Raw genomic sequence first — 26,427 nt, 5'->3', positions numbered from 1 at the left:
TTGAAAACTTGCTGAAAATAACCCATGCTTTATATAATCATGTTAATTGAATTCAGAATACATAGAAAAGTAATAGCAAATATTTATATGGCATTTACTATGTGTCTAAACTTTACTTGTAAATTAGCTCTAAATTCTCACAAAAACCCTGTGACATAGGTGCTACTATTATCCCCAATGTAGAGAGGAGGAATTGATGCAGAGAGAGGTTCATTTAACTTCCACAGGGCCACTCGGCTGATAAATGGCAGTGCTGGGATTGGAACCCAGGCCATCTGTCTAGAGTCCTGCTAGTGACTGCTGTACTGAGCTGCCCAATGGGAGGACGTTTGGACTGAGAATCACTGCCTACTGCCCTCTATCATTTAAGGCTGTCCTCAATCTAGCCCGCCAACAATGATGATGAAGATGATAATGATTATGTCCTAAATTATAGATTAATAATTTCACATACACCCTCTTTTCAGGGCTAATAAGACAGATGATACTAGGGCCATTTTACAGATGAGAAAACTGAGAGCAAAGAAGTAAAATGACTTGCCCAAGAAGATGCAGAGACAGGGCTAGAATTCAGGTTCCCTCTTCCCTTTTACCTATTGCCCTGCACCTCACAAAGCACCAAAGAAGAGTTCCTATCCTTCTAGCCACCTGGTGGCCGTGTATACCTGAAGCTCACATGTCAGGGATGTACCACCTGGAAACTGATAGCGTACTTAAAAGTAAACAGCCTGCTTAAGTTGTATCTACACGACAGTGCTGCCGTTTCACCCAGCACTAACACAAGGAAGAGGGTCAGTTAGCATGGGGTGCTCAAATGTGTGTATGTAATTATAGCATCCCTGTGGGAACAGCAGCAGACTTAGCTCTAAAGGCAGGCAAACTTCTTTCTACATAGCATACTTTCTGGGAATTAGGTCAAAATACAATACTTAGTAGGGAGGAGAACTGGTTGTCCGCTGTGGAGAACTTCCACCCCCCACCCTACTGAGCAACCACCTGTCTGTCCCCCCTACCCGTACAGGATAGGGCTCATCATTCTGGCCCTCCCGTTACAGGGTGTGGGCTTGGGCATCTGCCCCCCGCTGGGGAGTCTTTAAAAGAGCTTAGTACTTCGCAAGTTGGTACCAGCCTCGAAGCATTAAACAAACCAGTGGAGCTTAAGCCTCAGTCTCTAAGGCTGGTTTCTAAGAAGATAACGGGAGGTTTACAGTGCACTTCTGAGGAATGAAGACAAATTCCCAAAAAGACAGCTTTGAATGATAGAAATTCCATACCTGAACAATAGAAAAAGAAAAGGAGTTGAGTCTGGAACAAAGAGTTCTATGGAAAATACCTTCATGTGACATTCTGAGACTCCACCGTGCTGCTCTACTTTCTAGAGGAATTCCACAGGCAACCTGTCTCGGAGTTGCTCCATGGGAATGTGAGGTTCCAAAGTCTGTTGTCAAAAGGCAGTTCCACCTCACAGAGGGGAGGGACAACCCAGCAGCACACTGAGGGCACAAGCCCTGGGGGACAGCAGCGTGTTTTGGTCAGTTCAAGAAATGTCAGGAGTTGGCCTCTGACACTTCCCCCTGCAGCCTGCATTTGGATCGCATGTTAAATTTTTCCCTCAATCTACTTTTCTGAAAATGGTAATCTTTTTTTTTTTTAATCCAGATAGCTACAGACATCATTTTCAGTTTAGGATCTACAATTTAAGATTAAATTGTAGACTTCCACAGAAGAAATTATTAATCTCATTTACTTCTCTGTTTCTCTTTGAAAAATAACTTTAATTGCTGGCCCTAGGGCTTGAAATTTTGAAACTTCCTTTTGAGCGGAAGGAATCTAAACAGTACTTCCAATGCTCCTGTCATTTTAGCCAGGCCTGATGGTGGTGATGGTGTGATAAAAACAAACCAATAAAAAAAACAACACAAAAAAACGCCACTGTCTTAAATTTGCATAATGCTTTAGCAATAATAGAATACATATATGTATTTTTGGACTCATCGTTACCTCTATGTTTGTAACTGAATGAGGCTTCATTCAATAGACTTTTTTTAGACTGTGAATATTACATAGTCACTTAGTACCATTGGGATTTTTTAAAGAACTGATTTAATGCAAGTAAACAGCATCGGTCCACACACATGCTGGCTCCACCAGATAATTTAGCCGCAGAAATTAAGGAAAATAGGCTCTTGCCAAGAATCACTCTTGATTCACTAGCAAAACTTTTTTTTTTTTTTTAAACATGAGAGATTAGCTGGTTAGGGGTGGAGGGTGTTTTGTTTGGGGTTTTGTGGTGTGCTTATCCATGATAAACTCCCTGAAGCCCTTCCCGTTAATCTTTAACCTCAGGATTTGTGGTGGCTCCTGGATCATCAAGCCATTGTTCTTTGTTGGCAGCTGCCTGCACAGCCCTGGTCCTGTCATCCCAGAAAACCAGCTTTTTCCCCTGTGGTGGTTGGGAGAGGGAGGTTTGATTTAGAAAAGTCTGTGTTTAGGTCGAACTGCATGGAATTGCCAATATTCAACCATCCTTTTGCTTGTAGAAGTGGTAGTTCCATAGGACTCAGTCTAAGGGGTAACCGTGGGCTTTTTGTAGTCTGGATGTGAAATTAAATTCCTCTTGGGCAGTAGAAGTTTAGATCAGGTCTTTGTGGTAGGACCATGTAATAATAATTGGTTATTACAGGTTAGTTGTCAAAGTCTTTTTGCATATTGGGTGCTATTCACTCTGCCAATTTAGGAAGTCGTGTAATCTCTCTGATCTTACTCTTATCAGTAAAGTGAACTGGGGCAAAAACAGCTCCATACTCTCTTCCATTGTAAGCTTAGGTTTATTTGAACCTAAAGACAACCTGGGAGTCCTCAGGCTGGTAGAATTGCTCAGAGACCTGACCAAGGCCAAGAGGTGAGTGAGAAGGAAGACGGCCAGAACCAGATCTTCTGCTTCCCTGTCACAGCTCCGCCCTCCACCAATGGATTGAGAGCAGGTCACACAAAGGGGCCTCTTTGGTGGGGAATTCCAGGGCTATGGCATGTCACTCCTTTATTTTAGGATGTTGCCTTCTGTTGATAAAGATAAACAGCGGTGATTCAAATGCATGAAATGGCAGTAGCAGCCTAACAGTTAAGAGCCGGACTGGGGTCAGAACTGCCAGGTTTGCATCCCAGCTCCATCACCTACCAGCTATGTGACTTGGCAAGTTATGGCATGTGACCCTTCTGTGCCCTTGTTGGGGAGGAAGAGATTTTCCTCTACCCTTCTAGGTTCTTCTGGCTGGTCCAAGAGTTAAGATGACATGAGACAGATGACCAGGAGAAAATCAAACAAAAATTTAATTACGTGTATACATGGGAGAGACCCAGGAAAACCGAGTAACTAACTCCCCCAGATGGCTGAAGCCCTCACCTTAAATACCATCTTCAGTTAAAGACAAAAGAGGATGTTGGGGGTAGTGGTTTGGAACCTGTAAGGGGAAGAAGGCAATTGACGTGGAACTGGAAAATAATGTTTGGTAAACAAATGTTCGCTGGGCCATGCAGAGACAATGGGACACAGCGAGGAGTTTTAACAAATGGGCTTTGGGAGGTTCCCCCCATATAAGCAGCTAGTTCATACTGTTTATCTCTGGTGACAGCTCCCTTCCTGGAACAGGTCTTCTGTCTACATTCCTTAGGCAGTGAGAGGGGAGGTCAAAGATTCTTCCTGAGTCTTTCTGAGCCTTAAAAATAATCAGCCTAAATTAATCCTCATGCCAATGAGACACATTTTCGGGGTGGCCAGATTTGCTCCCCTCCACCCCAGTCTGATCCTTTGTAGAATGGAGGCACACAGCCCCACTGCTGAAGGCTGTGGCCATGATTGAGTGTGTTAATGGAAAGTGCTTAGGACAGTGCCTGGCACACAGTAAGTGGTCAGTGGATGCTTGTGCCATTTGATTATTGCTGCAACTGCTGGGTATCACTGCACTGGAAATCACATCACTGTTAAGCTACTGCCTGGCCCTTTTAAAATGTTGATCATTGAATTGGAATGTTAGTGTTTGGAGGTGATTTTAGGAACTGAAATCCCCTTACCTCCTTGTCTTACTGTGCCACAGGACTTCTAGCCACCGGCCTGAGACCTTATAGTCCAGACCATTCCTTTTCTCACCCCCTCTCTGCTACCCCTAAGCCTTCCTTGGTTGTGGGGTGACGGGGAGCTTGGGTCCAATGTAGGGTTCGATCCCCTCCTCCTCTCCTTTTATCAAAAATAAAGTATATCAAGCCAGCCCTGGGTGAGGGACATATTTCATAAAGCTTACGTGAGGCTCCTGGGCTTAACTGGCACGTGTGCGTATTTCACGTGAAATGTAGAAGGCAAGGCACGGGTACACTTCGTGCTTGTTAGTCCCTCTGAAAGAAGTAGAAAATCCATCTTGGGACAGCAAATCTGTGCTTGGAAACATTGCATCAGACAGATCAGTGGGAAAGGCCTGACCCAAGGCTGACTGTGTTATATCCAATAAATAACCCACTTTTTACCTTCCTTTCATGGAACATCAAAGGAAGACAAGATTGCTCTAACAGCATTGCATTAGGGTTTTTTCTGATTATAGTACAACCATTTAAGAAAACCATGTGTGGTTCTAACCCCTAGAGTGTGGGCCATGCCCCCACACAGGGGTCTGAAAGCTGACTGTGCCCTGTGCTCCTTTGCCCACCTCCCCACCTCCCCCACACACATGCTGGGCAGGCTGGGCAAAGTCCAGCTCTGCACACACAACCCCTGTCACCCTCTCTCAGGGTGCCCCTGGAGAGCCCCCTCCTCCTCCCCCCTCCTCCCCCTCCTCCCCCTCTCCCTCCTCCCCTCCTCCCCTCCCCTCCTCTTCCCCCTCCCCCTCCCCTCCCCCTCCCCTCCTCCCCCTCCCCTCCCCTCCCTCCCCCTCCCCCTCCTCCTTCCCCTCCCTCTTCTTTTCTTCCCCCTCCCCCTTCCCCTCCCCCCTTCCGTCTGCAGTCATCCCTCCTGGCCCTGGACCTGCTCCCTGTATGTTGCATGGTGATGTCACCACATCAGACCATCTTGTTTTGTGGCTTTTACACATTTTGTCTCTGCTGTCACGTCAGGAGGCATGGGAATCGTTGAAACCTTGTCTCTTTGTACGGAGGGAGTGGATGGTTTCTAAATTTTGAGTCCCTCTGTTAACTTCACATTAGAATCCAGGGGTTTTGTGTTTTGGAAAAATTGGTATCAAGTGTGAGCTTGTGGTTCCGGAAAAAGGTCTGCCTCTCACAGGAATACTTTATGTGAAAAAGTTTCACGTATGTGCAGTCTTCTCAGCATTGCCAGATGTCTTGAGCCATCTGATAAAAAGGATGGGACTATGATAAGAGACGGAATTACCACAAGAAATGCAGTCCACCACAGATGTGCTTAGAACTCTGTTCCTACCCCAGTTCTAGAGACTTGACTATGGCGTTTTTTGCTCTGTGAACTTACAGAGAATGTGTAGTGATCCCGGTGCACTTTATTCTCACAGATCTGCTGTCTGAGTATTGGGCAGTAGGGTTTATAAAGGTGGAGGGGCAGGAGAAAATCAGAAATGAGGGGCTTCTCATAAATTAACTTGACCCCTTATTTTTAATGTTATGAGGTTTTTAACTTTACGGGTTGAGTTCTACTCACCTGACATCAGAAATATCAGGCTGCAGTCCCCAGCCAGCCACGGATTAGTGGTATGGCCTCGCATGTCGTAACTGCTCTGTGCTTCAACTTTTCCAGCTGCAAAATGATCATAGTTATCATTCCTACATCTTCCTGGGATGACTTGAAGATGTGGGAAACAATATCTGAGAAACTTGTCCCAAGCACCTTCAGTGAAAGTTCATTTGCAATGTCAGTAATTGCACGTCTCTCTCAGGGCTGCCCACGCCTGCGTGGGGGCTGTGCTGTCCATGTGTGCGCTGTGAGGGCCGGGCAGGCCTCCCTCTCCTGCATTCCCAGCATATTTACTTTCTGAGTCATCCCACCTTTTCCACTGAATGGAAGAACTGAGCTTTCCCCAAGGATTTTCAAGCCTTCTGCCCACACAGATACCAAAGTTAGCCATTTACAATATAGGAGAAGGAGAGACACTCTAGTTTCTGCCTTAAAACATACACAGTGCCTAACAGAGATCCCCCCAGGTTGCCTGGGGTGGAAGTAACGAAGCACTTCCCTCTGGTCCTGTAGAGTTACACCGTGTTAAAGCTAAAAGAACCTCGCCAGCCCCTGGTCCAAGTGTCTCCATTGACACATGAGAAAACTGAGGCCCGGAATGGGGAAGCCCTTGCCCAGGGTCCCAGGCAAGTTATTGGCAAAGGATGAGCTGAACCTGAACCCAGGTCTGCTGACACACAGGCCGCAATTTTCCTGCCACTTCACTCTGCTTCCAAGGCCAACACCAGGGCAGCCGACTGGAACCACAGCAGAGGGATGGGGATGAGAAGGAGGAGGTAGTAGCGGGAAGGTGATGGACAAGGGAGGAGGCTGGGAGATGCTCGGCCAGGGCCCTGACCACCCCTGCCCCTGCGTCCACTCTTAGGGCACCAAAGCACCTGGAGGATTTGGGGTGTTGCCCACAGGTGCTTGCCCCACCCTGAGCCTGGAGCCATAGCATGTCCCTGGGGCATCGGGCAGTGAAAACAGGCCCTAGTACCTCCGCTGGCACATTAGGGAGTGAGCAGGGGCTGGACAGAGCTTGGGATCCTCCAGCCCAGTGGGGCAGTGACCCTGAAGGAAGCATGGGATTCCCGGGGAGGAAAAGCCTGGGACGTTTGTCTAAGGAGCAGGTTAGAGGAGGGGCGGGTGGGGCTGGTGGCCTTTGGAGTCACACCGACCTGGGTTTAAAGCTTAGCTCTGAGTGACCCTGAGCAAGTTACATAACCTCCCGGAGGTAGATGCTAATGTCTTCCTCATGAGATTAATATGAGGAACAAATGAGATGATGTTTGTAAAATACCTGTGTTCAATAAACGTTAGCTAAAATAAAATTAACAGTAAGGGATCTGGTGGTAGGGAGCAGCCAGTGCCAGGCTGCCCTGTGGACCAGCATCTAGTCTCCAGTGGAGGTGCCATCAATCTCCCCCAAGCCCCCGCTTTTCAGAAGATGTCAGTAGCCAGGAGAGGCCAAGGAGCTCCGAGGTTAGAGCACTCTGCAACGTGCGGTTCTGATCCCACCTTTGATCCCTTTCTTCCAGGTTCATGTGCTCCCAGCTGCCCAATCAGGTCCTGAAGAGCATCAGCATCATCGACAGCCCCGGCATCCTGTCTGGGGAGAAGCAGCGCATCAGCCGAGGTCAGTGCCCACCCTGCCCTTCCGTGCCCCCCACTCCTCACCCGGGGCTGGCTGAGTCTTTCTCTGATGTTGGCAGAGGATTTCCGCCCCTGTCGTATTCTATCCATCTTCCAGGGCAACCCCAGCATCCCTGGGCAGCCCCAGGGTCCAGAGCTGAAGAGGTCCCAGGAAATAACCAGGAAGTCATATGGTCAAAGGTTCTGCTCTTTCAACTGAGAAACTTTCTGGAGCCTTAGCCATAACCCCTTAATTCCTTTAAACACTGTCATGTAATACTAGTACCCACCTCACATAAATCTTCAGACTTTAAGAGGGGACCGCTTGCTGACCACTCGCTTGGACACATGACAAAAAATAAAGAAGGCCAGCTAGTGACAGCAAAGGAGAGAGCCCTCCCAGCTGCTCTTCCTCCCTCCCCCAGTGCCGTGTATTCCACCCCAGTCACCTCTGCAGCAGCCTTCTATTGAGTGAGTCTTTATTGCTATCTGCTTGGTGCCAGACGCTGTACCGCGCCCCGGGGTTACAGAAAGAACAGGTGCGGTTTCTGCCCTGGGGGAGCTTGTGTTCTAATGAGGAAGATGGACATTAGTTTCGTTATCACAGAAATAAATAGAGAACAAGAGCTGGGATACTCACTCTGCGATGGGGACTGTCTATCAGAGTGTAAGGAGGATATCTGGCCTTGGCGTGTTGGGAAAGGCTATCCAGAGGAAGAGACATTGGAGCCGGAATCTGGAGGATGAATAGGAATTACCTAAGGGAAGCTCTGGGGTGGGAAAGGAGAGACAATAAGGCGTTCAGAGGAGATTTGTGGAGAATAGAAAACGCTTGTGAAGAACAGTGATGTCTGGGCTTCTTCAGCCTTCCCAACACAAGGCTGAGGCGGTACTGTTTCCGGATCCGTGCTCTGTGGTCAAATAGACGGGCCTGCAGTCTCCCCCACCGTCCCGGTGAAGGGGCTGTTGGGAGCAGACCAGAGGACTGTTTACTTACAGAGAGGAAATGCCTGACAGCGAGGGCACTAGGATGGATTCCTGTGGTCCCAGAGGCAGGTCAAGTTCCCTCACCCTGGCCCTTGAAACAGGACAGTTCCTGGAGGCTTTGCTGGGAGGGAGAGGCTGGAGAGGGTGCGTTGCTGCTGTCACTTCTCACTGGTACCTCTTTACAGCCCCTGAACAGGAGCAGTGGGATTACGGCCAGCCAGCGAACTGCCCCACTCCTGCAGCCAAAGAACGTTACACAGGCCCTGGGACACACCTGGGAGCTAGAAAGCAGGGGTCCCGTGACAGGGTTAAAGAAAGGGCTCCCCATGTCTATAAGCCTTCTCTTCTCATGCCGTTTGAGAAATGCTGATTTTGCGGCCTCCGACTGCCTTGCTGTGCCTTCACCCATTCGTTCAGGGACTTAGTGAGCCATTAGGCCTCCCTGAGGCCTCCAAGAACATTGCACTTGTAGAAAAAGCCACAAATAACACTTGTTAATGGTTTTCTCCAGCTCCTTAGTGACTTTTTCTTCGGCATATACAAACATACCTTTTTTAACAGAAATGTGATTGCCATGCACATTTGCTACAACTTGATTTTTTGCCATAACAGCTATCGCGGATCATTCTATGCCAGTATATTTAAATTACTTTACTCCTTTTGACAGCTGCTTAGGTTCTATCAAAGGGACATAACGTCATTTATTTAAACTGATTTGTGAATGTTGTGTGGTTAATAATTTTCCCTCTTGCAGACAGCACTCCAGAGAGACATCTTTTTTGTATCTTTACACCTCGGTGCCAATAGATTTTTTTTTTTTTTTTTTTTTTTTTTTTTTTTTTTTTTTTTCTTTTTGCGGTATGTGGGCCTCTCACTGTTGTGGCCTCTCCCGTTGCGGAGCACAGGCTCCGGATGCGCAGGCCCAGCGGCCATGGCTCACGGGCCCAGCCGCTCCGCGGCATATGGGATCCTCCCAGACCGGGGCACGAACCCGTATCCCCTGCATCGGCAGGCGGACTCTCAACCACTTGCGCCACCAGGGAGGCCCTCAATAGATTTTTTTAAAAACCAATTTAGGACCATTAATTTGGCCCCATTAAACATTGCTCTGAAAATACAATGTTTTGTTTGAAAAGGAAAATAAAGCAAACCCACGTCCCACAGCTTTTTCAAGCTGCCTGTGTTTCCGCTGCTTCTGCGTGTCTGACGGAAGTATGCCGGAGGTATATGTGGTCCTGGAAATTTTCTTTTTGCCTCTAAATTTTAGGACCTCTGGATTTTAGCTTCAGCCTTATCCATTCCTTTTCATTGGCAGGCCTTTGGCCAATGCTAATCATCCATGTTCTTCAGGGTTTCTCCTGGGCTTAGTGATTCTAAGTGTCTTTCAACCTATAGCTCCTTCAGAGTAGTTAGCGTGGTGTAATGCTCTCAGGATGCTTTGAAGACAGTTCTTTTTAACACTTTATAATAACTGACTCATATCCTGACTTACTGTGGCATGTCCTTCTTCACATCCTATGCCCAGAAATAGCACATATGGTTCCAACCAGTCAGCTGGTCCCTGCCGCCCTGACAGACAGCAGCTGATGGGAAAGGACCCAGAGCGGCAAACAATGGCAGCACCGGGCAATGTGGCCAGGGTCCCCAGGCTTAGGTGCCATACCGTGTTCGGGCACCATGGCTGGTTGGAGTCACTTAGCTGACAGTTTCAACCCCAAAGAATATTAACCCCGAAGGATGTGTACTGTTTTAAAGCTGCTTCAGCTTAAACTATTGCAAACAGCGCTGACTTCTCACACACGCTCCTGTCTGCTTCCATCCCTCCAGCTCCTAAATCACAGCACCACCTTCGCCAGTCATCTGTGTCAACACTGGATGAGGCACGGAGACAAACTGTGACCCCACAGAACATTTGAAACATCCGCCATTGACCGTATTGGTGGGGCTTTGCCTCCCTGACGGGTGTTTCGTCTGTGCAAGAGGAAGGGGGCAGCTGCTGCCCCTCGTCTCGTCCCCTAGTGCAGTTGATGGATTAACCCTCAGCAGGCAGAGTCTCATCAAGCAGGTCCCTCTTACACATGTAGCGTCTCCTTGACGTGTGTATTCACAATAGCAGTATGAGAATAGCCACCAGGTGTTGAGCCCTTGCTGTGCGTCTACAGTGTGCTCTTCATTTAGGACTTGCTAAGTTAAACCTGCACACAGTCCTGCACAGACAGGAGCCCAGCCCTGACTAGGGAACCCCTCGCCCTCACTCCTCTGGGAAAGCGGAGCCTAACAGCGATTGTAAGAATTCTTTCCCCAGCTGCTGGGCAGATGGGCAACCAGGCTTGACATCCGGGGAGTGGACAGAGTAAAAGCTGTTAACGAGCTGCTGCTTTTGGAGAACAAGCTGAGGGGTTGTGTGCTTCAGGCAGTGGCTGCAGGCTGACCCTGCTGTGTGGACCTAGTCCACCCTCTAGCCTGCAGGGTTGTACAGCCCTGGCTGAGCACACGCTGGGCAGACAGTGCAGCTGCAGGAGGAGGTGATGAGCATGGGGTGACTGCAGAGCACCCCCAAGAAGACCTGCTGACTGCATCACACTCAGAGTTCTCCCCGTCCGCATGGGATGAGGCAGATGGCAGGTGGGGCAGTGGAGCGTCGTGCTACTTTGCTGGTGGTCGAACAGGGAAGGAGGGACCTAAGCTGGGGAGCTGGCCTCGTCATCACTGGCAGCCCTTGGGCACCCCAGGGAACTGCCCAGGTACCCCAAGCTCTGGGAACCAGATGGCCTAGTGAGGGTATATCTCCAGGAAGGAGTCCTGAACCCGGGTTCAGTCACGTGCCTCCCCTTACCTGTGGCTCCCTTCTTCCTTGTTCATTCTTCTCTCTCGTGACGTCCTAAGCCTGCTTCCTTTTTACTCTGTGCTGAGTAGAGGGGGCAAGTGTGATTACATGGAGGACATTGCTCTTCTCTTGGCCAAAGTCATAGGTGACCAGAAGAAACAGTTGACATTTCTACATGATGATTCGTATTTTGGGATGTTCAGTTTGAGGCAAAACATGGCAAACCCACTCTTATGTTAGAAGTGACCTTTACCCATTAGAATGTGTCTTAGCACAGCCTTCTCATCAGCAGGTCCTTAACATGGACCCTAGAAGTCAGGTCCCTGCTCTGTGCTCCAGAGTGAAACAAGAATGCATAGTCAGCATTGGAGGGGAGTAAATATTGTCTGAATCTCCTCTTTGGGAGTTCTATAAGTAAAACCCCCTAGAGTAATTGATTTTGAAGCAATTTTTAGTATACTACTCCATATGGAAACCCATTACCCTTCTGACGTTCCTTGGTTTAATTATAGTTAACAGAAAATCTTTAGGAACAGAAGGGTGAGCTTAGATACTAACTTGTAGTTTTCTTGCCTGACATAGAGAATTCCCATCAAGCAGGAGTTAAAATATTCTGATATATTTTTAATAACTTTATTCTACTGAAGTAAGAGCTACCTAAAATTCCTACAAACTTTTCTTGATTCTTTTCTTGTAGCCAATAAAGAAATGTTTTGAGTTCTTAAGATTTTCTAAGTTATTTTCTTGAAGTGGGTGGGTGAAATCTGACCAGGTTCAGTCTTGAGAACATCATTTGCCCTGATGATGGCGTCCAGATTTTTGACTCTATGTGATAAGAAAAGAGCACATTTATCCACACATCCTTATTTTCATTCCCAATCTCTTATTATTCCAGCTCCTGAACTGTTTGCTTCCTAAAATACTGTTTATGTCATGCTGAACCTAAACAACATCTAGGATTTATTTCTGGACTTGGCATGAACACAGGTGTGTTCCCAACTGCGTGGTACAAACCTCTGGGTTCTGGCTGCAATTATAACATCCCTGTCTGGCAAGGAGAAGACTGAAAAATTCTCATGTGGCAGCTGGTATACTTGTCCATCTACTTAGCACATAAGCATTTGGAAGGTGCTATTTTAGCAGCAAGTAATTATTCCTGTGGTTTCCTGAGAGCATGAGGTTTTGTGTAACCTTCAACAGACTTGACTTTGATAACAAAAATAGTACAATTTTTCCCTTTTAAAAATTTAAATAACTCTAGAAGAAAAAAACTCTTGATCTGAATTTTCCAACAGGTCTACCAGCAGGTCGGACCTAGGACCTAGGACCAGCAGCTTGTCAAATGAAAGTCTAAGGGCACCTTCTTCTGATGTTTAAGCCCTTCTCTCTATAAGCCTTTCTCATTATAAATCTGTGAATAGAACTGAGAAGACAGTGAAAAATAAAAGGGCAGAAAATGTCCTGCTAGTAAAAGCAATCAATGATGATAATGAATAAAACAGAAAAGATCTAACTGTGCTTCAAATAACGTAACAGGCCATAACATTAGCTTCAAAATCATTCATTAATGTCTTAACATTTACATATAGACATCCTTATGTCCTCCTGATTTTGGCAGCATTAAGGAAAGCACTCAAGAATAAAAAAGACATCTGAATACTGACAGGTACACGTGAGCAGGTCATTTCAAGGATATGCCAACACAGTGGAGGTGCCCAAACATAACATCACAAAAGAATTGACAGAACAGGGAATGGAAATCCAACTGGTAATCCTTAAAGATGCTAAAAAAATAGCGATGACGAAAACTGTAATCAGGGAAGTCCAAACACACTTACCTGACACATTTTTTGAGCTTGAAAGACAAAAGACTGGGTTTTGAAGGCTGCACAAGACAGGAGAGAGAACATTTAGAAAGGTCCCGATAAGAGTGACTTCCCCTCTTGTGCTTTCGGAACAGGGAGGACTAGAGCGGAAAACACACACGTACGTGGAGGAATGAGTCTTCTTCCCTAGAAGAGTGAGAAGGCTTGGAGCGAGATATTAGCCAGGTCCCACAGCAGCAGAGGCTCTTCTGAGAAGCACCTGGAGAGCTGAGAGCTGGAGGCTGAAGAGGCCGGCGGCTCCCAGGGCCAGGCTGTTACGGCAGATGCTTCCTGTCCTCCAGGTGGACCACACAGCCCAAGGCTGGACTTCACAGAGAGTTTCTGAGGGGGGCCTGCCATGCCTGCTGAGTACCCCAGGAGAAGAAGTTCAGGCCTTCCTTGGGTAGTATTATAAATAAGAGTAGAAATAATCATTAAATAAAGGGGGAGTCGAGGCAGCACTATCCCCTCCTTCATTCTGTTCACTACCACCCAACACAGACACGGCTCAGGACCATCCCAGCATCTCAGACTGCGGTCACCTGAGCTCACTGGACATGGGACCCTCATTACAGGTGCTACTCCTGTCCCTGCCTTCCCATCCTGTGGTTGGTACAGGGTGGTTTTTTTTTTTTTTTTCGGTTTTATTGAGATAGAACTGACATATGGCACTGTTTAAGCTTAAGGGGTACCACATAAGGATTTGACTTACATACATCACGAAATGGTTACATAATAGGCTTAATGAACATCCATCATCTTACACAGATACAACATTAAAGAAATAGAAAAAATTCTTTTCCTTGTGATGAGAACTCAACTTTCATTTATAACATACAGCAGTGTTAATTATCTCTATCATGTTGTACATTATATCACTAGTAGTGATTTATCTTATAACTGGAATTTTTTACCTTTTGACTACCTTCATCTAATTCTCCCTCCTCCCACCCTGGTACAGGGTTTCTTAATTTTTTGTCTTGTTTCTGGGGTTTTGGGTTTACGACTGTTCAGGCACTCTTAGCTCCTCTCCCTGTCCACTGCCGCTCCTCCCAGCTTTAAGGCATCCCCAGGCTTCATCAGCACGCCCTTCTACCTTCGCCCTTGGATCCAGAAGTTGAGCGGACAGGACCCAAGGTGGAGCCTTGAGGTACTCCAATAGAGACTGCTCTCCATGTTGACAGCAGTTCATTAATGAACAAGTTCAGTCGAGGTGCAATGAGCTCCTGTGTGCCAGGTACTAAGCTAGGAATTGGGAGCAGAAAGATGAACAAGGTACCGCCCCTGCCTTGGAGTTGCTACAGCCTAGTGTGGTCATCCAGCCAGTCACTGATGCACCAAATTGTTCTGAAAGAAAGCTGTCACCTACATAGAGAATTATTATTCATTCAACAAACACTAGGCAAAAAAGATGGACATGGTCACTGCCCTTATGGAATTTACATTCTGATGGGAGAGTCAGGCAAGAAAAGCAGGTAAACAAATGAATAAAATCATTGTAAATAGTGATGAGTGCCAGGAAGGAAATAGATAAGGCATTGAGCTCAATGAGAAGGGGTGAGGTGGGAGGACCACAGTCTCGGAAGGTGGCAGAGGCCTGTGGCTGAAAGTTCAAAAGGCCGCGGCCTTGCAGAGGTGGGCAGGTCAAGGTTTTTCAGGTTTTGGCTGACCAAAGATATATAAAAGATATATAAAAGAATAGACTTTCAAGTATCAGATATTCACCCATGGATTTCAATTCCTGTATATTCATGTTTTTTTCTGAGGCCCTTTTTTTTAGAACCTACACTATTCAGTCTGTAAACCCAGAGTCAAACATGTTGCTTTCCTAGGTCCAGTCAAGGGACTGAAGTCCCTGTGGGCTGTCCTATGTCGTACAGCGGGAAACACGCGGGCAGGAGAATTGGACTTCCTGGGTTCCAGTTTAGCTCAGCCATCTACCAGCCATGCAGCCTTGGGAAAGTTGTGAATCTCTGTGGGAAATGAGGGTAATAATAGTACCTACCACATAATGCTGTTGTAACTGAGTTAATACCTAGGAAGCAGAAAATAATACCCAGTCTAGCACACAGTAAGTGCTCAATAAATGTTAGCTGTTATTATTACTCTCACCATCTCAATGTGGTGGTGGTGGTATAGGCCAGAGTTTTCAAAGGCTGAATTTAATATTGGTTGGTACTGGTTTCTTGCCTCTTAAAGTCTTCTGTCTCAGAGTAGGGGAAATTTTTGTCAAGTTATTTGAAATGTGGAGTTTTTTGGTCAGGGACTGAATATGCTGTGTTTGGCTAAGCGTTTTTACCTTTTTTCCCTGTACCTCGGTCATTTTATTGATAATTAGCTTTTAAATTTTGAAATCACATGTCTCTCTGGAAATGGAAAAGAGACAACACCAACTGATCATCCAGTTTAAAAAATATTTGGTGGAAAAAGAATTTTAAAATAATGGACAGATATTGTGTATGTGATCTTTTTGGCACTCCTTTATCTTAGAAGTGATGGTATAAAAAGCAATGGGTAATAGTAGGGGCGTGCTAGAGACTGCTCATTCAACACACATTTATATTGATTGCCTGCTGGGTGCCAAGCACTGTCCTGGATTCAAAAGGAATGAGGCACAGCCCCTGGCCCTGGTGCACACACTTGGCTGGGGTGGATGGACCTGCAAACAAGCCACTCTGACCCTGTGCACTACAGGAGTTCTGAACAAGAAGTGGGGTATGGGAAGTAGGCTGTCAGCAAAGCTGCTAAGGGAAGGAACTCTTCTTCCCCTTTTTAAAAAAATCTGCATTTTCTCTCTCTCTCTCTGAACAATTCAGTGGGTTTTGTTTGTTTGTTTGTTTGTTTTTGTATATTTACAGAGTTGCACAACCATCACCACAATGAATTTTAGAAAATTTTCATCACCCCAAAAAGAAACATTGTCCTCATTAGCAATCGCTACCCATTCTCCTCCCCCCAGACCCTGGCAACCACTAATCTACCTTCTGTCTCTGGATTTACCTACTCTGGACATTTCATATAAATGGAATCATACAGCATGTGGCTCTTGTGTCTGGCTCCTTTCACTTAGCATAATGTTTTCAAGGTTCATCTGAGTCAAACAGTGCTTCATTCCTTTTTATGGTTGAATAAAAATTCCATTGTACAGCTGTACCATGTTTTATTCATTCATAAGTTGGTGAACATTTGGGTTGTTTGCACTTTTTTGGCTATTTTGAATAATGCTGCTATGATCATTCATGTATGAGTTTTTGTGAAAATGTGCATTCTTGGGGCTTCCCTGGCGGTCCAGTGGTTAAGACTCTGCATTTCTACTGCAGGGGGCATGGGTGGGTTTGATTCCTGGTCGGGGAACTAAGATCCCACATGGCGCAGGGCGCAGGCAAAAAAAAAGAGAGTGAGAAAACGTATGTTCTTGATTCTCTTGGGTATAAATCTAGGAGCGGAATTGCTGAATCATATGGTAACTCAGTATTTAATGTTTTGAGAAACTGCCAGACTGTTTTCCAAAGTGACTTCATCGTTTTATATTTTCATACACCAGTAGTGTACGAGGGTTCCAGTTTCTCCACATTCTCATCAACACTGTCATTTTGCTTAGAGCCATCCTCATAGGTATGAAGGGATATTTCACCATGGTTTCAATTTACATTTCCCTAATGGTTAATGATGTTGAGCATCTTTTCATGTGCGTTGTGGCTACTTCTATATTTTCTTTGAAGAAATGTATATATAGAGGCTTTGCCCATTTTTAATTGGATTATTTGTCTTTTAATTGTTGAGTTTTAACATTCTTTATTTTTTAAATTAATTTATTTTTAATTTTTGGCTACATTGGGTCTTTGTTGCTGTGTGCGGGCTTTCTCTAGTTGTGGCGAGCAGGGGCTACTCTTCATTGCAGTGTGTGGGCTTCTCATTGTGGTGTGTGGGCTTCTCATTGCAGTGGCTTCTCTTATTGCGGAGCACGGGCTCTAGGCATGTGGGCTTCAGTAGTTGTGGCATGCAGGCTCAGTAGTTGTGGCTCACGGGCTCTAGAGCGCAGGCTCAGTTATAGCACACGGGCTTAGTTGCTCCGCGGCATGTGGGATCTTCCCGGACCAGGGCTCGAACCCATGTACCCTGCGTTGGCAGGCGGATTCTTAACCGCTGCGCCACCCAGGAAGCCCGAGTTTTAACATTCTTTACATGTCCTATGTACTAGTCAAATATATGACTTGCAAATATTTTGTCTTATTTTCTGTGTTGTCTTTTCACTTTCTTTATGGTCTAGCCTGAAGCATTAAAAGTTTTTAATTTTAATGAAGTCTAATTTATCTGTTTAAATTTTTGCCAGTTGTGCTTTTGTCCTAACCCAAGCTCATGAAAATTCACTCCTATATTTTTCTAAGAGGTTTATAGTTTCAGCACTTACATTTAGGTCATTGATCCATTTTAAGTTAATTTTTGTATATGGTGTGACTTTAGGGCCTACCTTCATTCTTTCGCATGTGTGTATCTGGTTGTCCCGGCACCATTTGTTGAAAAGACAGTACTTTCCCCACTGAATTGTCTTGGCACCCTTATTGAAAATCAGTTGGCTATAAATGTGGAGGTTTATTTCTGGATTCTCAATTCTATTTCATTGATCTGTATGTCTGACCTTATGATGCAGCTCTTCTTGATCAGAGACTCCAGATAAATGTGTGAGTTCATCAACCCGCAAGGTCAGGGCCGTACAGGATGAGGTGAGGATAAAGTGAGTTGATGTGACATCTTGTCACGGTACTTATCTGGTGCACAGTCAAAGGAAAGATAACCTGGCTGCCCTAACTACTGTTATTCTCCTCGAGACAATGGAAGGAGGTTGCAACAACGGGAAGATGTGTGAGCTCAGAACCCTCTGGAGGAATGTGAGTCATGCCTGTGGCTGGAGTGTGTGTATGTGGCGGGTGGATGCACACGTCAAGAGACTGGGTTTATCCTGGAGGCTGCGTGGAATACTGAGGAGTATGAGGTAGAGGATGACATGGTAGAGAATTCTGTAGGAATTCTGTAGAGTAGAACTTACTTATGTCCACAGGCTCGGGTCATGAAGCCATTTTTATATTTAGAGCTTGAGCTCAATGACTTGTCTCTGAGCTTTGTTTGAATTTGGCAACAACAGAAAAGGGTGCATCCCCAGTGCCTGGGGCTGATTGCTGATGAATTTGTTGGCAGACCCTGTTTTCTGGCCAGAGCTAAGGCCAGTCTGAGGTTGGGTTGTGAGGTCCTGGACATCACTCGCTTCTTGGGCCTCCAACAGGAAATCCTGCTTTCTTTTTGTTTCAGGGAAGTTTGCTGACAAACACATTCAGACTCCTTTTCCGTCGGTGCCACAGGAAATTCCACACCATGAGTGTGGCTCCTTCTGCTCCTACTGTGAGCGCATCATGACTGTGACTCAGAATGGCACTTGCCGAGCCCTGGAAGATATCTTTAGTTTTTGTTAATACCTTAAATGCATACTCCGTGAGAAATGACTGCTTCTACCCAAATTTTAAACCTACCTAGACTTTTAAATGAAAAATGAATTTTTTTTTAATTGGAGAAAGGGTACTTCCCATAGAGAGCAGCTCATGCTCATAAAACATTTCATAGACATTGGGATACAGAGATTAATCAGAGAAAAGGTTTGCTCCTTACTCTTTTGAGTGCTAATAATATAGCTGACACTTGCACGGTACATTGTCAAGTGTTTTCCATATATTATTAACTCATTTGCTCCTTACAAAAGCTGTATGAGGTAGGAACTGCCCTCCCATTCTATAGGAGAGAAGACTGAGACACAAAGAAGTTAAGCCCACAGTCCTATAGCTAGCGTGGTAGCCAGTCTCCAAAGACACCTCTTGCTCCCACCACTGCCAACCATGAACCATGCCTTGCAGTATTCATGCCCTTGAATCTGGGATGGCCTCTGGCTCACTTTTTGATCAGTAGAATTCAGCAGAAGTGATGCTGTATGAGTTCCCACGTCTAAGTCATAAGAAGCCCTGAAGGTTCCACCTGGAGCTCTTGGCATGTTTATTCTTGGGAAGCCAACCACTATTTTAAAAGTCCAGCTGCCCTGAGACCTCCATACTGTGAGGGAAGCCCAAGCTAGTCACATGGGGCAGCCGAGAGGCTCAGGCAGCCTCCGACTGGCCCAGCTGAAATAGGAGCAAAGCCGTGGAGGACCAGCTCAGTTGAGCCTTAAGATGATTCCAGCCCCAACTGCCACCTGACTTTCACCTCATGGCAGACTCCCATTGAGACCCACCCAGCTGAGCCCAGTCAACCCTCAGACCAGATGTTAACCACAAGAGGCAATGACATAAACACCCCTGCCCGTCTGTCTGTCTGTCTGTCTCTCTCTCTTTATCTCTCACACACACACACTGGGGCACATTTCCACATAACTGACACTTCTCCCCTGCACACACCAAACCTCCTGGGTTTTTTTCCTTTAGTGTTTTCGTTTGTTTGTTTGTTTGTTTTTGCGGTATGCTGGCCTCTCACTGTTGTGGCCTCTCCCATTGCAGAGCACAGGCTCTGGATGCACAGGCTCAGTGGCCACGGCTCACGGGCCCAGCTGCTCCACGGCATGTGGGATCCTCCTGGACTGGGGCACGAACCCGTGTCCCCTGCATCGGCAGGCGGACTCCCAACCACTGCGCCACCAGGGAAGCCCCCTTAGTGGTTTTTGGTAGTAGTCTTCGGGAAAGGTAGTACACGCTGCCCTGCGTTCTCATTCCAAGGGTAGTGGGGGACTTCCCTGGTGGCACAGTGGTTAGGAATCCGCCTGCCAATGCAGGGGACACGGGTTCGAGCCCTGGTCCGGGAAGATCCCACATACCACGGAGCAACTAAGCCCGTGCGCCACAACTACTGAGCCTGCGCTCTAGAACCCGTGAGCCACAACTACTGAGCCTGTGTGCCACAGCTACTAAAGCCCATGTACCTAGAGCTTGTGCTCTGCAACAAGAGAAGCCACCACAACGAGAAGCATGTGCGCCGCAATGAAAGAGTAACCCCTTCTCACCGCAACTAGAGAAAGCCCACGTGCAGCAACGAAGACCCAACACAGCCAAATAAATAAATAAAATCCTTTAAAAAAAAAAAAAGGGTAGTGGGAAGAGGAAGAAGCTTCCTTACGTTGAACATCCACCCTGCACCATGCTCTGCTAGGTCCTCTTGGTCCATTGCTCATGCACATACCATGTGTCAGGTACCAGGCGCTTTAGTGTTAACAGCACCAAGATAGACCCTGTTGCTGCTTTCTGAAACATATGGGGGGGGGGGGTGAGGTAGATGGATGAGCTAAAATGCAGAACAAGTGAAGTTGATACAGAAAGTTGAAGGAAACAATTACAGAGTCCCACAGCAAGCGTAGTCCTTCTTCTTCTTCTTTTTTTTTTTTTTTTTGGATCCTAGTTCCCTGACCAGGGATCAACCCCATGCACCCTCTGCAGTGGAAGCACTGCGTAGTCTTAACCACTGGACCTCCAGGGAAGTCCTGGGTGGTCCTACTTTAGATGGGTAGTGAGAGGAGGTCTCTCTGAGGAGGTGGCGTTTAAGCTCAGACCTACAGAATGGAGGGGCTAGCCTGGCAGAGAGTTGTGGGAAGGGCATTGCAGGCAAAGGCCAGAGGGAGCGGGCAGGTCAGGGAAGGCTGGAGGCTGGGGAGTGGCCGAGAGGTGGTGAGCAGTGAGGTCAGGAGGGGCTGCTGGTGAGAGCTGTTGGCTCCACCCTATCCTTTCACACTGGTGAAAGGGACGTGGGACACAGCTCAAGTCCATTTTGGTAGGTTTTCCAAGTTTGTGATCATCTCTTCCTTCACTTGATTTGGAGGTGGCAGAGAGCACAGTAGACTTGACAGTAGATCTGTAGAAAGGGTGCTGAGAGAATGCAGCCATGGAATGCCATTGGGGGAACCTGCTTCAGAGAATGACCCAGAGGAGGTGTCCTCTTGTGGCAAGGGCCCCAGCTCTTGTCACGTTTCCAGTTCTTTTTGCCATAATCCTCTTTCTGGTATCTGGGAGGTATTTCTCACATGTGCCGTGACACTTTCCTCTAGAAACCTCCAATTCACCTGGATTCTTTTCGTCTCTTTCTCAAAACCATCCGCTGTTCGAATCCAAATCATGATGCAAAGCACAAGTCAGACCATTTATTCAGCATTTCGCCTGCCTCAAGTACTCTTCAGAAGTACCACCATTTTGTGTGGATGTGTGTACATGCTGAGATGAAAAATTCAAGTGACAGAAAGTTAAATGATGAAGAACATTTGTCCCATCCACATTCCCAGTTCCTCTCCTAGAGCAAAACCCAGCAGCAGCCTCTTGGGCTTCCTCTGAGTAAGAAGGTCCTCTGCTCACTGCTCTGCACCAAGATTTTTCCACTTAGTAAATCTTGGAGCACAGGCAGGTCGGGACTTCAGAGCTGCCTCCTTCATATTCCATCATGTAGCTGTGCCAGAATTAATAGCTGGTGTCCTTTGGATAGATGACATTCAGGCAGTTTCTAATCTTTTACTGTTACAGACAGTGCCACAGAATGCAGATAGTTTTGCACATACAGTGCAAGTATATACAGTTTGCACAGTCGTGTAACTGTAAGATACACTGCTAGCAGTGGCATTGCTGGATCAAAAGGAACTGTGGTCTTTTTACTGTGTTAACTGATGCCAGAATGCCCTCTCTAGAAGATGTGCCTGTTTACATTCCCACCAACAATACAGAAGTGCCTGTTTCCACACATCCTCCCCAATTTAGGGCATTACCGATTTTGTTTTCATCTTCGCTTTATCTTTGCATCGTCTGATAGGTGAATGGCATCTCATTATAATTCTAATTTCATTCTCACTGTTCTTGTGGTTGAGCATCTTTTCATATTTACATATCTTCTCAAAGCAGTTCCTTTCCGGAGATATTTGACCATTTTGAAATACTGTTGGTAACTACATGGACTTTTGTTTAATTAAATAAGTGAGTCTTTTTTTTAAATAAAGAGCCCATTGTGGGCTTACATGGTCCCCCCTGACTTGATCTGTCTTTCTATCTGTGACATAAACTCAGAAATAACTATCTCTGAGTAATGGTTTGGCTTTCGGAGTGGGTTAGCTGATAACTTAGTTGCTGGAGCTGCTGTTCATGACTGGCTGTTGTCCAAATGCTCACAGAACACTCACTCATGGGAATGTTTAAAAGGAGGAACAGGGCAGGGCAGGGGGTCGGGGTCAGAGGTCGCTTGCAAGTCATTTGTTGATCCAAAGTTGTCACCCTCTGGGTTTAACATTTCTCTGTGGAAAATTATGACTTGAAGAAACATGGTCTGTTTGCCCTTCTGAACCACAAAATGACAAGATGCATTGTCAAAGTTGAAGCCTTGTTTGTAAATATTTGGCCTCATCACGCTTGGGTGGAGTCTATATACCATTGGCATTTTGCCTCAAGAAAATCCAATACACGTACAAACTGCCTTGGTCTGATTTATAGACATATTGTATGAGACCTTCTTAACCTGAGGTACACAAAGTCCACTTGAAAATGAGGAAGAGGCAGTTTCCATGTGTGTGACACTTGATTCCTGGACTCTATTAATTATAGTATTAGAAGGTTGAATCTGATGACTTCCTCAGCATCCTTGAAAGTCTCAAATTCTGTGACTTTTCCTCTAGTAATTTCTTTCAGTATAGAGGAGTTTGGAATTAAATGACAAGGAAATTAATCTTTCAGGGCAACTAACTGCCGCTATGGAAACATGCAAGGACCTTCAGATCAGCCCAAAATGCCATAGCACATGAGTCCAGTGGAATGAATATAATAAAATGAAATGTGTTCCTTGCTAATCTTATCCCCTAGAGTTAGTCACTGAATATTCCTGTAACCATCCAGATGGTTTTACACTCTTATGCTGGTAATGGAACTTGATGATATCTACTATACAGGCACTAAATGGATTTTCCTGAGAATTTGACATTTTGTTTCACAAAAGCTTGATATTCAGAACCACCATATATATCTTTAAGATTTGAAGGAATTCATATTGATCATCTGACCCATCTGATAGACGTAGAAACTGAGGCCATGTAAGGTGAAGTGGCTGAACCAGGCTCCAGGACATGTAGGTTTTTCCTAGAAGATTTTCACCAACTTCTCTCTCCAGCAAAGAGCCTCAAATGCTGTGTACTGTTGCTGTCTTTTTCTAGGGCTCAGACCTGCTTCTTAACCTAATTTTTAACCTGAAATGGAAAATGAAATATGAAACCCAATTTTCCCTTTGGCTTGGTCACATGACCAGAAGCAGTCACGTTCACCGTGCTAAATGTTCAGGTAGAGCCTTTCTCAGTTCCCCATCTGTCCATGGTATGCTGTGATTTCATGATGTGGGGGCTCTTCGGGGTCACGTGGCGCCATCTGCCCCATCGTTATCTTCACAACATCCCCCAGAGGAAAGAGAGATAGGCTGTGGGGCTAGCTTGTTTATTTTAGGAGGAAACAGGCACAGAAAAGTTAATTCACAAGGTCTTGGACTAAATTCCAAAGGGAGAGGAGTGGGAAGAGAAGCTAGAGGATAAACAACATCAAGCCCATCCCAGGACAGACTCGGTCCTTGGTTTAATTTAAAATGTGGTGTGTTCAGTGGCCAGACCACCCTCAGGCCAGGCACGGGGAGGCAGGGAACTCTGTAACTGTGGGGATATTCTTGTAGCCAGTTACATTCCCCAAGCGGTGACCATCACCGTCTGAAAACTTTGAGGGGAACACACCCCTCCACAAAAAGAGGTGACTGCTGTGCAGATGTGGAGGCTGCAGTGCCCGTCCTCTCTGAGAGTCTTGTTGGATCTGGGAAGGGGCTTAGTATCAGCTCACCCCCACGCCACCCACCCCAACTGTGTGTCTGGTCAGCTGCAAGGAGGCGAAAGCCGGCTGGAGAAGAGAGGGGAGGTGGGGAGGGAGGCAGGAGCAGTGTCTGTACTCACTGCACACCTGCGTGTTCCCGCTGCTCTTCGGGCACAGCTGAAGGGGGGCTGCCTCTGTCCACAGCGGGGTGTGTAGCAAAGACACCACCCGCAGGGTTTCTTGAGATGGCAGTAAGCTGGAAAGCACTAGAAATCCAGACCCTAGTTGTAAACACCAGTACAGAAGGAAGGGAATGCCACCTCAATAATATTGCTAGCCCAGTCCTATATGGGCCAATGATTTTTTCCATGGTTATTTTTTTATTACAAAAATAATATATGTTCATCGTAAAACACTTAAAAACTACTTTTGGGCCTCCCTGGTGGCGCAAGTGGTTGAGAGTCCGCCTGCTGATGCAGGGGATACGGGTTCGTGCCCCGGTCTGGGAGGATCCCATATGCCGCGGAGCGGCTGGGCCCGTGAGCCATGGCCTCTGAGCCTGCGCGTCCGGAGCCTGTGCTCCGCAACGGGAGAGGCCACAACAGTGAGAGGCCCGCATATCGAGAAAAAAAAAAAAAAACTACTTTTTAGGGCCTCCCTGGTGGCGCAGTGGTTGAGAGTCCGCCTGCCGATGCAGGGGACACGGGTTCGTACCCCGGTCTGGGAAGATCCCACATGCCGCGGAGCGGCTGGGCCCGTGAGCCATGGCCGCTGAGCCTGCGCGTCCGGAGCCTGTGCTCCGCAACGGGAGAGGCCACAACAGTGAGAGGCCCGCATACCGCAAAAAAAACCAAAACAAACGAAAAAAAACCCTACTTTTTAATTTATTTATTTATTTTTGCTGTGTTGGGAGGACTTCTGTGCGAGGGCTTTCTCTAGTTTTGGCAAGCGGGGGCCACTCTTCATCGCGGTGCACGGGCCTCTCACTATAGCGGCCTCTTGTTGTGGAGCACAGGCTCCAGACACGCAGGCTCAGTAGTTGTGGCTCACGGGCCTAGTTGCTCCGCGGCATGTGGGATCCTCCCAGACCAGGGGTCAAATCCGTGTCCCCTGCATTAGCAGGCAGATTCTCAACCGCTGCGCCACCAGGGAAGCCCAACAACTACTTTTTAAAAGACCAAAAAGAAGAAAATAAAAATCACCTCTAATCCCACCATCATGGTGTACACACAGTGCAGTGCAGTGGATAAAATTGCAGGCTCTGGGATCAGCGTCCCTGGGTTTGAATCCTGGCTCCCCTGGGAAATAGCTGTGTGGTCTTGGGTTAAGTTTATTTTTTTTTTCTGAGGAATAAATCAAATTTATTGAGCACCTACTATGTTCAGTGGTAGATCCTGGGTGTAAGGTGGTAAGCAGAATGAGGGGTGGTGTTTGCCCTCAGAATTTCTGTCGTATAATCACCAAATAAATATATCATTATAGAGAATAAGTGTTATGAAAGAAACATCACTGATGCTGGAAGAATATGGCACAGGGAAGCTGACTTAGTGTACAGTGTTCTGTGTTAGGCTTTTGGGTTCTAGACATGATGACGGTCTCATCTAGAAGACAGGCTGTGGCAGAGAACAGACCCTCTCAGGAGGTGGGGAGGTCCAGCTCCACTCAGGTTGGGGAAGGCCTCCTGGGGGGAAGTGCCCCAGAGGGATGCATAACTGGAGATGGGAAAGAGGGAAGACATCCCAGGCAGAAGGGAAAGTCAGAGGCAGAGACCTGCAGGATGCTTTGGAGGAGCTGCAAAGAGCCCAGTGTGGTTTCTGGGGTGGGGAGGGTAGTTTAGTATGAGAACTGTGAGAAAAGGCTGGGGAGGTAAGCTGGGGCTAGTCGCCAAGACTCTGTAGACATTTATTCTAGAAGTAATCAGGGACTCACAGTTGGGGAGATTGAGTTCTGAGAAGGGGCGGGGATCATTTGAGGGCTGGATGGCAAAGGACAGAGCCCCGGGGACAGGAAGGGCAGTTAAGGGCACTGCCAGCACTCTCAATGCTGTCTGGACAGTCTGTGCTGGACAACTGACTAGGTGCTGGAGGGACACAAAGATGGACATGACACCTCGAAGAACTCTGGGAGAGGGGCCGGTGTTACACGAACCAACACCGTAGGTGCTGGGGAAGGGGTATGAATGCCCTGCATGCAACGGAGCTGCTAGCTCTGGGAGGAGCAGGCCAGGGCCCCGCCAAAGAGGAGGAGAGGTCTGAGCAGAGCCCTGGGCTGTGGCTGGCTGGGCGAGTGGCCTTGCCCACCCCAAGAAGGGCACTAAGGGCAAGGGCAGAGAGAACCTGGCCTCGGTCTGAATGTCCTCCATTATCTTGCATCCTTTTATTGACACGCATTTTGTTTAAAACTCACTTAAGAGGAAACTTGGCTTTGGGAGGAAACTGATGCATTTTTTTCTGTTGTTCTATCAAAAATAGGCTGCCAAATTTGCTTCCTCAGGGTCCCCGCCCTGTGTTTACCTGAGCCAGGCGGCCACTGCTGAAACCCCAGATGCCATTTCCTGGTGGGTCTTTTCAGCAGGGATGGTGACCACGGTCTCCACAGAGCTGT

The 26,427-nt window shown here is 46.8% G+C and overlaps 1 protein-coding gene across 1 annotated transcript in view; it reads left to right on the top strand.

Moving 5' to 3' along the window:
• The window catches only part of EHD4 (EH domain containing 4), a 92,319-nt gene that overhangs the window by 35,509 nt on the left and 30,383 nt on the right, over positions 1-26,427 (top strand). The window contains exon 3 of the mRNA XM_060096669.1: positions 7,213-7,310. Within this exon, the coding sequence (XP_059952652.1) occupies positions 7,213-7,310 (98 nt within the window). The remainder of the gene's footprint in view (positions 1-7,212; positions 7,311-26,427) is intronic.

This window comes from Mesoplodon densirostris, chromosome 4, assembly GCF_025265405.1.
Source record: "Mesoplodon densirostris isolate mMesDen1 chromosome 4, mMesDen1 primary haplotype, whole genome shotgun sequence".
In the NCBI taxonomy this organism is placed as follows: domain Eukaryota; kingdom Metazoa; phylum Chordata; class Mammalia; order Artiodactyla; family Ziphiidae; genus Mesoplodon; species Mesoplodon densirostris.
This window is presented reverse-complemented; position numbering and strand designations above follow the sequence as displayed.